The sequence below is a fragment of the Toxotes jaculatrix genome, chromosome 10, assembly GCF_017976425.1.
Source record: "Toxotes jaculatrix isolate fToxJac2 chromosome 10, fToxJac2.pri, whole genome shotgun sequence".
In the NCBI taxonomy this organism is placed as follows: Eukaryota; Metazoa; Chordata; class Actinopteri; family Toxotidae; genus Toxotes; species Toxotes jaculatrix.
Window position 1 is genome coordinate 23538804 of NC_054403.1, and position 17516 is coordinate 23556319.

The 17516-nt window shown below is 39.8% G+C and overlaps 1 protein-coding gene across 1 annotated transcript in view; it reads left to right on the forward strand.

Annotated features, from left to right (window-relative positions):
• rxfp1 (relaxin family peptide receptor 1) overlaps positions 1 to 17516 on the forward strand; it is a 51456-nt gene that overhangs the window by 15341 nt on the left and 18599 nt on the right. The window contains exon 3 of the mRNA XM_041047708.1: positions 14551 to 14634. Within this exon, the coding sequence (XP_040903642.1) occupies positions 14551 to 14634 (84 nt within the window). The remainder of the gene's footprint in view (positions 1 to 14550; positions 14635 to 17516) is intronic.

The following is a 17516-nucleotide window of genomic DNA, read 5'->3' on the forward strand; positions in this document are numbered from 1 at the left end:
GATGTGACACTGGTCTTAGCAGGTTAATCCTCCTACAGAAAATCAGGTTCTGTGAAGTATGAGAAAAGCCAGACTGTGCTTTGTGTACCATTTCAGGCTCTGTGCCTGAGCACAGTTGCATCATCTAAAGCTCATTGTGCGGTGGTGATCACTTTGAAATGAAAATCAAAGGACCTTAAGTGGATGACATATTTTCTGAGAATTGATCCAGCCAACTGTTTCAGGTCACTTTGTTCCAGAGCAGCATTCACGAATGCTTTCTCCCGCAGCAGTGACAATTTGGGTCTAATAGAATACAATAGAGCATGGAGAAGCAGGCTCAGAAGGTTCTTCCCAGATAAGGTTGGAAGTGTCTTGGGTTATCAAAGATGCAAGTGCTCCCTCACGCACCTGGCAGACTGGAGTTGTTCAAATCCCCTGCGCTGTGAGTTACATTCTTCATGGGCCGGGTCTGCTACACAGCAATGTGCATATAGATTAGTCCCCTGCCCAATTAAACTTGACATATTTCTACTCTTTATAGGCGGATGTATCATCTGTTTGTGATATGGCTGCATCTCGTTAGACAACCACAACTCTCCTCTGGATTCTGTAAATTATAAGAGCGTGTAGTTAGGATAAATGGTTACACAGCTGCTCTGTTGTAGCTATTGTGAGACCCAGCCATGGGGTATATAGTAGTGCCGCTGTTCTGCCCTACCAGCTACCTAATTACATTTACTTGGCGTCCCAGGTAGCACCTGATTAGGTGACTAAAACGAACAGCAGCGGGGATCCAGGTAGTGAGAACATAAACTGAAGATTGAGAGCCACTGCTTTACTGTGTAATTGTAATTCAGGACTGAAGTCTGTCTGTATAATGCTGTCAGCTGCGATGTAGGTGAGACCTATTGTTTGAGATCATGTTTCAGTATCCTTCATTTTAGCACATTCACAGCAAAGTTCTCCAGTTCACAGAAGAGTTGTTCCCTAATTCTACCTTGTTTAAGACACAGACAGATGGTTGACAGGAGGGGTGTTTATTATCAGGTGGAAATGCCCCCTGCCCCAGCGTCTCTAGTGCATGAGCATGCTTGTGTGTGTGCATGTGTTTGGTTCACTTGGTGTGGGTAAAATGCAGAGTAATTTCCCCAGGAGGGATCAATAAAGTAATTAAAAAAAAAAAATTAAAGTTCTGTATCAGCAGGCGTGGTGACTTGAATAGTGTGCAGCCTACATCACATCATAGATTGCCCCTCTCCCTCCTTCTACCTTTGTATCAGTGTGACTGTTGTGGTTGATTGAGTACGAGTCTGTTTGTGCTATTTAACTTCTGTCTATCATCACTGTAACATAATGAGTCACAAATGAATCTGCCTTTGAAGCCAAAGTTCAAAGTGAAATTCTGATCATTTCACTTCCATGGTTTATCAAACCGTGGAGTCACATCCATGGTTTTCTTCCCCTCTAATTAGACTGTTAACTGAAAAGAATAAAATGGAAATATAATATTCCAATGGATGGGCTGTCAACAATGACTAATTGTAAAAGCTAAATTTCCTCTTGGATGTGGCTGGTTGTAAGAAGTGTGGGGTCTCAATCATCCATGGTCGCCATAAATGTTGATTATTTCTATTCAACAACTTTGAAAATTCACAGACAGAAACACAATCCAAAAGGAAATAGTAAAATCTTTTTTTATGATGGAGTAGACTGTTATCAAAACCCCTTTCCTAAGCAACAATTGTCCAATCATAGCTTAGCAACCATAACTAATCACAGCAGGTCTCTCAAGGTTTGTCCACATAATAAAGGTTTAACAGGACTCTCATTTATTTAAAAAAAAAAAAAAAAGTCAGCTGGAGACAAAAAAGGCCAGCCACAGACAGTGTTTTCAAGCAGCTCCTGGAGGGAGCCATTCCTTTGTTACCAGGGTCCTATGTTCCTCAGAGTTAAAAGGCACATTATGGCATTATGGTCCTATGTTCCCAGGGTGCATATGGGCTACATGTGTGCTCTGCCAGGGTCCCATTTTAACCGGCTCTATATATTGTGACACAAAATGGGATCCTGAAGAAGATGTTCTCCAGCTCTGTGTTTGCTTAACATGACTTGGGCTGTTGTGGGAACTTGTCAAAAGGGTTCTCTGTTCCCCAGCACTGTGGCATGGCTCTCAGTATAACAGGTCTAAACTTGAGGGAGCGTATCAAATGGTTGGAGTCATGGAACCATGGCGGTTACTGTTAGGGGGGTGAGAATCAGGGCTTGGGCCAGGCAGCAGGTCAGAGGCTGGCCCAGGCAGCCATGTTTTGGGGCCCGGGTTTAGGGGGTGAGAACCAGGGTTTGGGCCAAGCAGCAGGTCAGAGGCTGGCTGAGGCAGTCACGTTTGGGGGCCTGGGCTTAAGGGGTGAGAACCAGTGCTTGGGCCAAGCAGCAGGTCAGAGGCTGACTGAGGCAGCTACATTTGGGGGCCTGGGCTTAGGGGGCGAGAACCAAGGCTTGGGCCAGGCAGCAGAAAACCTTGTGCCAATAAAAAAAAAAAAAAGGATAATATTTATGACATATTTTAACATGAAATGGGTCACAACACAACAGGTTGGAGGGTTGAGACTCAGCTGTCCAGTGGGTGATCAGTCAAAAAAGGAAATACTGATTGGTGTGAGTCACATCCACAGCCTCTGGCGTGCACTCCAAAAAGCTTAATGTCTTTTTCTGTCATCTTGTGTAGAGTGTCCACAGAGTTACTGTGTTCCATGACAACCTGCAGTTCCTGCCTAAACTAGGCTGATAATGACTTTTGCATATGTATAGCAATGGTTTGGTGCTGTCAAGTCAAATCAAAATACCTTTTCATTTACAACTTAAATGTAAACCTTGGTTTTTACACTTGAGATTGACCTTTTGCTGTCCTGTATTCCAACAGGAAATGCATCACACTAAGGAAGTAATGATAACATCTCATGGGAGCTTAACAGCTCACAGGTCAGCTCAGTGATTCTTATGTAACATTAAGACCTAAACAACCCAGTGAGGATTAAATGGAACCACTCAGGCAGCCTCTTTTGTACTGATTTACAATGTCTAAACATGACTTGGATGACCTAGAATCCTCATGGGTTCTGGATCCTCATTATATTTTTAAGAAACTTTTCAGTTTCTGACAGAACCGGGATGATAAGGACGAAGCACGACTGATGTAACTGGAGTGGTGAGCACCTCAAAAGGGATCACAAGGGGATATTTAGTTTTCATTTTCAGTAACTCACTGATCAGTCATGTATTATGTATCCTTTGGCTCCTGCCCAGCGCTCCTTTCAGTAAGGTAGTGCAACAGCTGACAAATGTTTACTCTGATGTAAACTCGCTTGTTCAAAAAGAATAAGAAAGAAAAATCCCTAATAAAATTTGAGTCGCTACGTAAGTCTAAAAAAACAGAACATTACATTAAACTTGGATGGATTTTTTTGACCATTTGAGGGCACAGAAACAAGCATTGAAACCAAAACTGAAATAACGTCACCTTTTAAGTTGATGTGGTGAACTTGTTAGCCATCGCTTGCTCATTTACACATCAAGCAGATACGGAGCAACATTATCATTCCCTTAGAGTCAGGTTTCTTTTCACCTGGCAAACATCCAGGTCCAATATCCACTCTCTTTTATCTGTTTTCATCTTTGCCAGCTCCTGAGGGAAATATCTGGCTCTTTCGCTGCTAAATGTTCCACTGTGTTCACCAGCTGAGTCCGTCTGCTGTTTGGTGCTGAGCAGGTCTTGTACAGTGGGCTTTTATAGCTTTTTTCTTCTGAACAGCTGCCTGCAGGGGCCAGAAACAACACTATGAGAGCGGTGAGAGGGAGTAAAGTTGCAGCTAAACAATGAGCTGAAACTTAGCTATAAAGTTTCGTAAAGCAGAGAGGAGCTATAAATTAAGGTGATAATTCTCAGTAGGTACACCACTACGCCTCTTTCACATGAGGCCTCTCCCACTGTTTTTATCAGTTAAATAAAAATCGACTTACTGTATTACAGCTTTTGTCTATGCACTTAGAGCAAACAGCTTTATTTCCATGGTTTGTTTCATTTTGCTTTAGCATTTTGTTTAACACAAAATAATATTGGCACTTATCTAATCATGTCATTCTGCATGAATATTTAAGTTTATTCATAAGATAAAAAATGAAAACAATTATGCTGCTGTGCTGTCTCAAAATATTTCTCTTTGTTTATTTCTTTTTGTCTCTTGTGATACTGTTTGATCTCTCTCATACAACAGTTGCAGCGCTATGTGGAAGTGCTGCATTGGATTGCATCACATAGTACGGTGTTTTATGGGTTTTTTTGGACAAAGTAAACACATCATTGCTGCTTCAGTCAGAACAAGATTAATAGATTCCATAAATAAAGCAGGTTTAGAAAGAAATGGGGATGTAATTTATTGACAGGTCATTTTACCCTTACCATAGTCGTATAGTAACGCTTGGATTTGTTTTTCATGCAGCATGAGGATCCATTTATCAGAGGAGTTTCCATCATAGCTTTTATCAATTCAGTTTTATAATCAAGACACAGAGATGAATAAAGAGGCGTTAATGACAACACCAATCAATAAGAAAATCATTATGAGATCCAGGGAGCTGTCATATCACGATCCAACAAGAGCATACCATTAAGGGCATCAAAGACATCATTAATCATCAGGCAACAGTTGAGTCCAATTAGCAATGACAGCGTAAAATCCTGCATGATCAAAAAGGATCCCATCAGGTGAGGAAAAAGAAACAGAAGAGTAAAAGGACTTCACCAGTTAGTAGCATGCTCAATACGGAATCCAAAGCTGTTTGTGCTGTGGTTTCTTAGAGCCAAATAGGTTGAAGCTTATCATAAATTACATGCTCGCTCCTTTAAATAATGTACAATCTGCATTTGTAGCAAATAAACATAATATTAGCATCATAACACTGTGCTCATGAATCTGTGAGCCTGGCCTATGAGTGCTGCGTGCTGTCTGCCTTTACTCTTTCTAATTAGAGTGTCTCTCTGCTGCCAGACAAGCTACTGATACGATGGAGCGTGAATTTTCTGCAGCAGCTTTATAATGCTGAGTGCTGAGCTACAGCTCAAGTGGCAAATGAACTCATAAACCTACGGTTGCCTACGGTGCTTGTTGAGGACTTGTTTAATTATACAGGGAATTATTAATCATTGTAGTAAACTCGTTGATAGGTATAAATAGAGGGAGAATTGACTACTCACCTGGTTAAAGACAGTAATTCATATGCATCATTTAATCTTTTGTAGGAATAGTTTTACATTTTTGGATCAAACAAGAGTCTCATGTTTGTGCACTAAATCCTCAAACAACAAGATAGCTTAGCTTAGCATAAGGCTGCAGCAGGAGGAAGCTTCTTGCCTGGCTCCAGTTATTTTCATTATCAGTTAACCTGCAATATTTTTTCTAGTAAGCCAATAGAATATCAGAAAATAATTAAAAATGCCACGCAAAATTTCCCAGAGCCCAACATGACAACTTGAAAACTCAAATATATTCCACTTCATTTTTACATAATAATTGACTTTAATTATAAATCCCATATATATTTGTTGTTTTGGTTTTTTAAATACATTTTAGGGCATTTATGCCTTTACTGGAAAGTTGGGAGAGCAGTCTAGTCAGTAGCGAGACAACAAGAATTGAAGGGAGAGAGGACTAGGTCACCCCAAATTTATCAGATTGTTGGTTGATTACTCAACAAATTGTTTCAGCTATGAATAGTTTTTATGTCTGACCCATTCCTCTGATTAAAAAATGTCAAAAGGCCCAGCAATAGCAGAAGATGAAAAACAGATGAGTAATGAGAGGCCTGTAAGCGGAACCCGAGGGTCACATGTTTGATCCCTGGATCAGCCACTGTGTGGCCTTGTTCAGACTTCGAACAAGGCCTACAAAATACTCGAAATGTGATTTTTGCAAATTGGATCCAAGCCACATTTGGACGTGCTTTGAAATTCAGTTCCAATCAGATCTCTAAGATGCATCTTAGTTACTGACACCTTACTACAGCAACCCATGCAGATAGGTTGGTGATGTCTGAACAGTGCGGACAGCCTATCCTAAAGGTCTGATTTGAGAGGCAGTTCTGAATTGCCTGCAGTCTGAGCAAAGCCAAAGTGTCTGAACCATCAGATGAGGTTTGATTTTAACACTTCAAGGATTGTAACTGTTCAGCTTTAGAGGAGAGTGCACAGGTTTTTGACTTCACATTTTCTTTGCAAAGCTACAGTAATTTTTTGTGTCTGTAGATACCCGTATTTCATGGTATTCATGATTACATTCAATACAGTGGAGAGGAAAATCTGAGAAAATAATTAATTCAGCTCTTGTCTAAGAATGGACACTGGATATCTCTGCTTTAGAGTCCATATCCAAATTTTGATAGACACTTTTGAAATTAATGTTTGACTTATTTCTGGCTTCAGCTAGTCAGTGGGTTCATCACGTCATGCTTGCAGAAGAATCTTCCGGCACACATTGATAAAAGAGTTAAAGAAATGTGTCGAAACCTCAGTTAATTTGCCTGATTTTGAGTCAGTTTACTTAATGTGGTGCGGGAAACACGGGGGAATGTCTCAAGTGGCTGCCACAGTCTGTTTATCTAGTTTCCTCATCTGTGCAGTGTGTAAATGTAGATTTCACATGGTAAACAAAATGCTGTCTTAGCGTAGCCATAGAAAATGGAACTACATACAACCAAATCACTTTTTCAGCCGCTGCGTAACAGGTTTAACTGTGTAGTGACAATGAGTGACAACAGAGAAAATTAACAGAAAAAAGCACGTTCCCAACATTGTCTAAACGTTTCCATTGAATATTGTGCCTTTGGACAGTGTCTCTGAGCCGATAATAGACCTGTATCTGAAAATTAGGTTTCTGCATATTTAATTTTCACTCTGTATGATTAATTATAAAGTGTTGTCAATATCTTTCACTTTCTCAGTGTGTGAAACATGTGTGTCCTACATCCGGACACACTCACATTCATGGGGAGCTTATCAATTAGTGCCAGGAGCACTAATTGAGCACAGCTGATGATTTCACAGCAGCAGCACTTTGTGAGATTTGTATTTCACACCCGAACTGCAGCGAATATGTGAGAGACCTCCTGATACCTTTGAAGTACTGCTATCCACTAAATGGTAAAACGCTAAACATGAATCTAAATGACAGAAGGAGGGCAAGGTTTCACTGCCCCAGTACTCTTACTGCAGTGGCTTTGATCACAAACCTCAGCAAACTGTTTAGTGCTGCTACATATTATTGTATTTCCACAGTGAATACTGTACAGATTCACAGAATATATGTGGTCTCCATCTATGTATTTGAGGGCCAGGTAAAATGAAAGAAACACCACGTGAAAATGATTTCATCTTTGAAGTAAATATAATCTCCAGTAAAAGGGGTGTTACAAAACAAAAAGGTCATTTTGTCAGTGTTTAAAGCATTTTTTAAAAATCAACAATAGTCGACAGCCACACTAGCGGCTTTGTGAGGCTGTGCTTAGGCACAGCTGTAGCATGTTAACTTTTGGTAATTGGCGCTAAACACAAAGTACAGCTGAGGCTGCTGGAAATGTCATTGGTTTGATCCAAAGGATCAAGGTTCATGCAATTCATCCTCTGGGTACCATGAACATCTGTACCAAAGTCATTGGAAATTGATCCAAAATTTGCTGAGATGTTTCAATAAAAAACAAAAATGTCAACCTCATAGTGACACTAGAGTCAGGAGATCACAGAGGTCAACAGGATTTCTCCTGAGGGAAACATGAATATCCGTATAATTTTTTGTGCCAATTCATCTTGTAGATTTTGACGTATTTCACTGAAACAGTCAAAATGTTGACCTGCTGGTTGCGCTAGAGGAAAATACTCAAGGGATCATCAAAGCTAGTAGGATTCATCCTCTGGGGAGCATGAATCTCTGTACAAATTTTAATGGAAATCCATTCAGTTGCTGTTGAGATATTTCAGTTTGGACCACATTGGTGGACCGACTGATCGGCCATACACTAGCAAAAAACAACAACAAAAAAAAAACTGCTACATACACATAACACAGTAAAGTAGAATACATTTTATGCTGCTAAATGTAAATGGTTTGTTGTTTTTTCCACTGAGATGCAAATTCTCAACCCATCATTACATCTGTGTACATCTGTATACTTTAAAAAGGTACCCTGTGCTGTTTTCAAAATCAGCTGTAGGCCCACGCGCCAAACAAACACACTAAATGTGTTTGTATATTCTGAAACCTGGTATGTTTACATCAGAGACTTATTCTCCTATTATCAGCTAGTTGCTACACCGACCAATGTTTACCACTGTCACATGCAGGGGCTGCAGAGGCAGGCAGGAGGATCCAAATGCAGGTACAGATGAGGCAGGCAAGAACATTCAAGTTTGTTAATAGTGATATCTCAAACTTACTGGCAAGCAGGTAAACAGAACTATGAGCCAAGAGTGGGTGTATATATAGTCCTCTGCTAAACAGATGAGGTGGGTGTAGGTGTAAGGCCTGGGTGAGAACAGGTGTGCAGTTGGGCAGGGAAGATCCAGTGACTGTGGGAATGTCTGTGAGAATGTCAGGTCCGGAGGAGGGAACAAGAGAGCCCAGAGACGAATCGGGACAACTGCTCTCTTTGCCTCAAGCTTGTGGGGTCTGTGTGCATCCTCGGGTGTATTTGTAGAAGACCTGATAGAAACTATTCAGGGATCCACACATTAGAACATTTCTCTAACTGTGTAACTCAGCCTGCTTTCTAGCCCTAATCACATGGGGCTAGGATAGCCTTGGGTCCTGCTGTGATTTGTGATAATCACAGACGTCATTGGTGTTGTTAATCCTTGCCTTTGATGCCTCTTTGTCCATTGTTAAATAGAAATTCCGGTGGAAATAACCCCAACACAGAGGGCATCTGATAAATTAGTCCATTGTGTATCAGCATCTCACTAATTCAGTCTTTTTTTTTTTTTTTTTTTTTTTTTTTTTTTGGAGCAGTGCAAATGATTAAAAGCTTCAATAGCATTTTTGGCTGCAATTCCAAGAAGCTCCTCCAGCTACTCAGCATGGAGTCCCATTTGGAGAAGAACCAAATTCCAATTAGTACGTCAGTAAATTTCACAGAAACAGACTTATGTTTATTTCATACAAATGCAGCGCATGGCACAGATTCGGGGGTAAATCCCCAAATCACCTGAGGTCCCCAGATAATTCCACTTCAGCACAAATTTGGCTTTAGATAGAACTATGCAACCGATCCTATGACAAAGCGGCTATTCACACAAGAGATTATACAATACAGTCAGATGCTATATGGAAGATTTAAAAAATGTGCTAATCAACTGGGTCACTGCTCGTGATAACCTAATTTTTTAGGAACCGTGTATTCACCAGAGAAAGAAGACTATGTCTTTTTTTGTGTGTGACAGTTTCACAATGAAATTGAAAGCTGTTGGTGATCTTGTTCATCTCCACTGCATCATGTGTCCAGCATGTGTCAGACACAGAACTGCAACATGATTTTAATGTGATATTTCACATGTAACAACCTGAGACTGGCCCTGTTTAGTTCACAACCAACTCTTGTAGCAGTCGGGATGAGGCATTGAGTTTGACTGGACACAGAATTCAGGTCATCGACGTCATGTGTGACTTCTGTCCCAGTTTTCTTGCCTGCACTTTGTGTTTTCCTGTTTTTCTGTATCTATGCTAAATGCTTTATTTCTTAGCACAATAATATTTTGTTAAAAAGAAGCCTTAAACGATATATTTTTTGGGATGACAACGTCGGTCAGCCACTTAGTCCACCATAATATCTCAACAGTGGCTGGACACACTTCTGTACACACATTCACAGTTTAAAGACACTGGAATCTTAATGTATTTGGAGATCTCATGACTTTTCCCAAGAGGTTAGCATTCATGGTTTGGAATTTGGGCTTTAGAAATGTAGAAATATAGAAATACTAATTGTAACGTATTGCCATGTATGCCCAGTCCACGTTATGCTCCATTATATTAAGTGCACAAAAAAGGCAAAGAAAGAATTCAAATTAAAAGGACAATATTGATTTGTATTAAATCCCTCCATTTCAAGAGCTATTGAGGTCTCACTCTGCAATAAGCTGGGCTAACGTCTAAAAATTCCAAATGACAACATGTTGAATGTCAGTGCAGACAAAAGACAATGCCTGTCAGACAATATTGATTTTAAAGGTACAGTTCGTAATTGGTGTAGCGAACACTTTCCCTTTCCAAGGTCACATGTCCATGTGATCCGCAATCCAACTACTCCCCATGTAATTTGTTGTAAACAGACTACATCTACTCACCATGTGAACTTCATGATGTGTCCGCAATTGGCAGGCGAATCATGTGGACTCTGCTCTGAGTTTTCTTCAAGGTCTGTGCCTTTTAATCAATACTCCCTCATTATGCCTTGTTTCACATGATTGAGGGCTGATTTCATTGTATTTCAGCACGAGCGCTGAATCTGAATGTTTCATGTACATGACTGATGTGATACCTGTCGGAATTCAAACTGTAATGGTAATGTGATGGGGAATAAAAATCATTTGTATTATACATATTTTCAATACAGAATTCTTCATTCAGTGAATAAATTCTCCAAGAGGCTAACTGATAATTGAGCAGTTTGCCCTTCTGCAGGTCACACAAGAGAGTCCAATCAGTGGTGCCGTGGTCTGATGGTGTGATTATTGACGTTACCACTGTGGTTGTAATGTTAACTGGGTAAACCTTCATCTTTATTTTAATCATAATGAGCAAAAACATTTTCTTCTGATGCAGTAACGAATACTTACAGAAGAAAACACACCAAAAAAGCTGATTTGTGTTGCTTACACGTGATGCCTATGATAGAGAGGCAGAGGCTACAGATTTATCAAATGGCAGGCACATACAGATGAAGAAACTGTTACCTGAGAAACAGCAGCTCAGTGAGTTAAGGATTCATTCCTGGCTGAAGTGGCAAGTTACCGGAAAGCACCAAGGTTCTAAGACAGTTGATGGATAGTTGGAAAAACATGTGAGCAGAGTTCTCTGGAATCTGGACTTGGATGTTTGGCGAGTGAGCCTGCCAGAGCAGGATAAGTGTTTTTATAGGAGTTAAAAAGAAGCCTTGAACGATATATTTTTAGGGACGACAATGTCGGTCAGCCACTTAGTCCAGCACTTTGGCTCAGACCAAAATATCTCAACAGTGGCTGGATTGTTTGGCATAGCATTTTGTACACACATTCACAGTTTACAGACACTGGAATCTTAATGTCTTTGGTGATTTCCTGACAAGGACAATATTGATTTGTATTAAATCCCTCCATTTCAAGTGCTATTGAGGTCTCACTCTGCAGTAACCTGGGCTAACAGCTAAAAATTCCAAATGAGAACATGTTGAATGTCAGTGTCAGACAATACTGATTTTAAAGGCACAGTTCGTAATTGGTGTAGCGAACACTTTCCCTTTCCAAGGTTACATGTCCATGTGATCCGCATTCCAACTACTCCCCATGTAATTTGTTGTAAACAGACTACATCTACTCACCATGTGAACTTCATGATGTGTCTGCAATTGGCAGGCGAATCATGTGGACTCTGCCTTGAGATGGATGGAGTTTTCTTCAGGGTCTGTGCCTTTTAATCAATTCAAACTGTATTGGTAATGTGATGGGGAATAAAAATAATTTGTATTATACCTATTTTCAATACAGAATTCTTCATCAAGTGAGTAAATTCTCCAAGAGGCTAACTGATAATAAAGCAGTTTGCCCTTCTGCAGGCCACACAAGAGAGTCCAATCAGTGGTGCCGTGGTCTGATGGTGTGATTATTGACGTTACCACTGTGGTTGTAATGTTAACTGGGTAAACCTTCATCTTTGTTTCAATCATAAAGAGCAAAAATATTTTCTTCTGATGCAGTAACGAATACTTACAGAAGAAAACACACCAAAAAAGCTGATTTGTGTTGCTTACACGTGATGCGTATGATAGAAAGGCAGAGGCTACAGATTTATCAAATGGCAGGCACATACAGATGAAGAAACTGTTACCTGAGAAACAGCAGCTCAGTGAGTTAAGGATTCATTCCTGGCTGAAGTGGCAAGTTACCGGGAAGCACCAAGGTTCTAAGACAGTTGATGGATAGTTGGAAAAACATGTGAGGAGAGATAAATGTTTTTATAGGAGCCTGGTCTGACTACCTCAAACGCTGCATCAAAGCTTCACAGGGATTGTAAGCTGAGTTGTGTCTTTACTCTCCTGGGAGTCGCACACCTCAAATTTGAAGTTCTTATTTCTCTGCATGTTGTTTGTTCTTAAAACACTTGCATAGTTCTTTTACAGTTTGGATCAAGGTCGGATGTGTTTAGGAAGGTAATCCTTTCAGTTAATTACTCAACATTTAATCCATTTTTCTGTCAAAAACTCCAAACATGGTTTCAAGTTGAGGCCAGGATTTGCTGCTTTTCTCTATTTTATCTTACTGCAAACTCAGTAGCTTTGGGATTTGGACAGTTGGTCGGACAAAACAATTTAAAGCTGAAGGTGAAATGTAAGGATTTGAACTCAAGGTCCACTTAAAAGCTTTGAACCTCATCTCACAGTCTTCCTCACCGGATGGAGCTCAAACTAAAGGTGAGATGGGCTTGACAGCTTGACAACTGATTGTAATTGGACCAGATGTTTTCCAGCCGTGATCAGCTGGTGTTGGCAGTCAGTAGATAAAATCAAATAGTGTGAGATACTAAAAATCTATAAAAGATTCTAAATTTATGGCTTTAGATTCAGTTGCTGCCAGTCATTGTCATGAAGATTTCTTTCAAATGTGTTTGATATTTGGGACTTTGGCAACTGATGACGTCAGTTGTGTGTCCCCCAAGGTTCACTTACCTCCAATTCCTCCTCTAGGCTATACAGTTGCTGTTACATTTATCTACAGTCTCACGCAAACTGTGCTTTTTTCCTCCTATTTTGACCTTTTCAGTGCAAATGTCTCTTCATATAAACAAGATGCTGGGCCCTCTATGTTTGTTTTGGTGTATGAACACACAAGAGTCTTTCTCACATGATTTTCATCTACCTGCAGAACTTCAGTCGATTTGTAACCATTTTCTGACACCTTCTATAAACCAAATGATTAGTAGATTAATTGATAAGCGATTTAGCAGGTTGATAAATAATAAACATACATTAAATGCAGCCCTAAACTAATGTTACAAAAGGAATAGTTGTGATTCCATGGTTCCTTCCTTTATCATAATGAAATAAAAATCTCACTGTTGCTGTACAAAACACATACAACTATGACTGCATGTAGAAATAATAAGAATACTACAACTGAATGTACAGCATACGGCCTGGTAGAGAATGTTGAGTGTATAGTATAAATGAAATTCCTTGTTCTTCACCTGTTTTGGTGTGTATTTGTGGGTGGGCTTTCACTGACTATGACCACTCAGTTTGTCATCCCTTAGTGGTTCTGTCATTGCACTGCTCTGTTTGTTTTGCAGGAAGTCCGGTTGCTGTTTGTCCTTGTTTACTTGTTGAAAGACTCAGGTTCCATTTTGTTCCATTCTTAAGATCTGACATTGACTTGGCAGCTGTTTATATCACTTACGCCTGCGATCAACAATATTATTATTACCATTTATGTGTTTGTGCCAGTCGAGCTGGCACTCACTTTGTCCAGGGAGGGTGTGACAGCAAATGATGAGTTAACGTTTCCAAAGTCACAGCGGACTGAGGAGCTCATAGCACCCATTTAACTGAGATGTTTGAGGTTACACATTAGACGATACACCAACGATAATTGCAATGAGAGCACAAACATTTTACTGTGATGTGACCTGTCCACATATAACATGTAAGACGGAGAGTCAGGGGGATGACTAAGTAATTGAAGATGGATGTTGCAAGCCTCTAATTTCATACCACTGCAAAGCTATTGGCTGAGCAAGCACAGTGGCCACTTTCAGCCGGTGGAAGTCAATTTTTTGCCATTTGTGCCCCCAAAGGAGCTGTCTTCTGCTAAAGGAGCCAGAGTGACACAGCTGAGAGTTTGGTTGTCTCAGATTCACCTAAATCCTTTCCTGTATTTCACTCTGATACATTTGTGATCAAGTACATATTTAAATCAAAATTAATCAACATGCAGTTTTCAATCTAAGGCATGTTCTGAGAATAATGGCTGATTCTAACCAATAATGCTATTCACAACTGCTTATATTATTTGCAAGGCCAGTTCCTTTATGTTAGTTAAATACCTATTGCCATCATAAATAACAGGAATGACCTTGATCGTGCCTACATGAACCTGTAGGCCGGAAGTGTGTATCACAAAAGAGCATGGAGCAAGAGGAGCTGTGTGCTGTCCTCCCTGTTGTCTGACAGAATGGAACATTAGATCTACTTCAATTGATCCCTAATAAAAGATCCTTGGTTTTGAAGGACAAGTGATTGGTGGTAACCTCTGTCTTTGTCTGTCTTATTTTCCAGGAGACAATAATGGATGGCCCCATCTTTTCGACAAATATTTTGGCATGCCAAGCCATAACACCGGAACAAAGTCCAACGTGTGCTGTAAGTACTGTTATTTTGTTCCGTAACTGCACTTTTAAATTCAGTTGCAGCATGAGGGTTACTCGTTACTGCGAATGAGGAGTGCATCAGAGATTCAGATTGTGTAGAAAGTTCCAGTGTACATACAACATATAACCAGACAAACAGCACAGAGCAGACTACAGACAATAATATCAGGTTTTAAAATCTTCACAAGACAGGATGGAGCTCTGTGCATCTCTGTTCTGCTTTTAAAGATATCCGAGCTAAAATAAAATTCCCCTCACTGCTTGTCCTATTTAGATTATTTTCCTATGCAAATTAAAACTTAAAAGTCAAAAGAAGTGCTGTCCATCAGGACCCACTATCTGGAAATCACAGCCTAGTCAGTCATCTGATAAACCAGCAGGCTCTAACAGCAGCTAACGTATAACCAAGACAAAGTAAAAATAGCATGTGCCTTGTGAAGCATCTGCAGTGATGTTACAGTGTAAGAGGACATAAGAAAAAAAAATGAGAAAATTAGCAAAACCTTCACTCTCGCTTCTGACTTGCTGATGTTTACCTGCTGTGCTGTGCCACCGTAGTCCTTCACACAAGAGAAAGCTCAAAAGAGGCACTGAAACTCTGCTTTTTCTGAAGATGAATTTAGCCACAATTCTGCAACTTTAGAAGTAGTGAAGGTTAAAAATGCATTACATTCATAAATAACAAGCTCATCATTGTTTCTGGAAAAGAAAAGATTAAGACAGATTGTGCTCATTAAACTCTTCCCCACTAGAGAAATCAATTTTTTAACGGTAGTACTTCCAAATTTATCCGTCTTAACCGTCACAACATGTTTATACAGTAAAAATTAAAAGTTTGGATGAAATCTTTTTTTATCTAGCTATAAAACTTAAAGTATATTTTTATGATGTGCTCTCCTGTTCTATTTCTTGCATGTAAACAAACCCATTTTGTGCGGCATTCTCATTAACTCAACCAGGTCTTCTCTCAGCTTGTTTAGAAATTTAATGTATCCTGCAATTAAATAAAGTACAAGTAGTTCATAAGTAGCATTAGGATTAATTTACTTTCAGTTACTGGTTTGTCAGGTAATTAAGGCATTTTACTGTGACATCTGTAAATTTAGCTGGCCATTGGTTTGTCAGACTTCATCTATGTATGTATCATAGCCTAATTGTTTACATAATTATACTTTAAATTTGTCATCTGTGCTAAATTTCAGAATCCCAAACACGGAAGCCTAAATAAGTCAGAGGAAATCGCATTTGTCAGCTTTTGTTTTTAGCCATTCCATCAAGTTGTTCTCTTCACAGTGAAGTTTAAAATTTTCTCCTGAGTATGTGCAGTCTTGACTCTTCCCCTGAGTAGTCTTGGGAGCTTACATCCTTGCTGTGTTCACGGAGGAGCCATGCCATCCTCCTAATGTGAACAATAAAAAAGTACACCTAACTTTGTATTTCCAAAAATAAAGCCCAGCAGGTTTTGCCTGGTGCACCAGTTTAAGAAAGAGGGTCAAATGTTTGCGTTTGCCCAGATGATTGTAACATGACAGCTAAAGATTGTTTTGGCTCAGGAAACATTGTTTTCTCCGTTGCTACTACATTTTCTTTACATTTTCATGATGTCTCCACAACCTTTTCAGCTGTTCCTTGTCATAGTAAATTCCTGCGCTATTCAAAGCAAATAAGACTCCAAGTATAACTCAACATTCACTGGAATTTCCATGAAAACCAAGGAGCAGTATGATTGAATTTATGTTTGATGTGAACTTTGAATTGGTCCACATTTTAGTTAAGTGGTGAGATTTACAGTAGGAGCAGTGCTGTTTGCTTTTGGACTTTGCAGATGCATTCCTGCCTGGTGAGTTGAGTTGGTGTATTATGGTTAACAATGCAGTCATGTCAGTGTTTTCTTCTGCCGATCAGCATTCTCAACAGACAAAAACTTGATCCATTGACAGTACCGCCTCTGCTTGTGCGTCATTGGATGTCTTTATCCATAAGGGAATGCTTTCATTGAGTTATTATGTTTGCTTCTCTATGTCAATCTATTTTTTTTTTTTTTACTTGAATTTGTGCTGTTATAGTGTTGACTTTGTGTAGCGCAACCATTTTTTTCTTCTGTGTCCTTTTCTGGTTTTTGTCTCTTAACTTCTTTCGCGTGATGATAAATAAAAATCAGGTCATTTCAAAGAGCAGCTCATGTTTTTGCTGTAGAAAAAAGTCCCTCAAAGTCCCCTTTACTAGACCTTTAAAGATGGAGGGTCCAGAGTGAACTCCATTTGAAGTGTTCTTTTTTATAGTAACACACAGTAAACACTAAAAAGCAGATACTTGAAATGTAAATCGTTTTGTCATTACCTGGAACTTTTGCTTCCTCGCCACTATGACAGTCCAGTACAACACCCACATCACTGCAGATGCCAAACCCACTGTGCCTCTCACCCTTGCTAATGAATAAGATCCCAGAATAACTGAAATCCTTGATATGAGGCAGCAGTTTGCTCACCCATAGTGTGATGGCATTATAGCCACAGCCACAGTCCTCGAACACAAATGAGATGTACGTGTGCAGCAACTCAAACAGCTGCACATGTATATTACGTTTTTGTGAATGCTTTCACAGCATGAGCAGTATCGGGGAGAGAACCGTGCTTTGAGCGCACTTAGGATCTGAAGGAGTGCTTGACTGTTAATCCCCCAAGCACACAGCTACTATCATTGATCTTTCCTTCTTGCCTGCATTCCCCTGTATTCAGGCTGTTTGAGGTGCTGATTTTAGCACTATAATGTCATCTTACAAAGGCTGTCCTGAGAAGGGAAAGGTGTCATACCCCAAATTGAAGCACACCCTCTGGTTCCCTTTTATAAGATGGAAACCACCTCCCTCGTCTG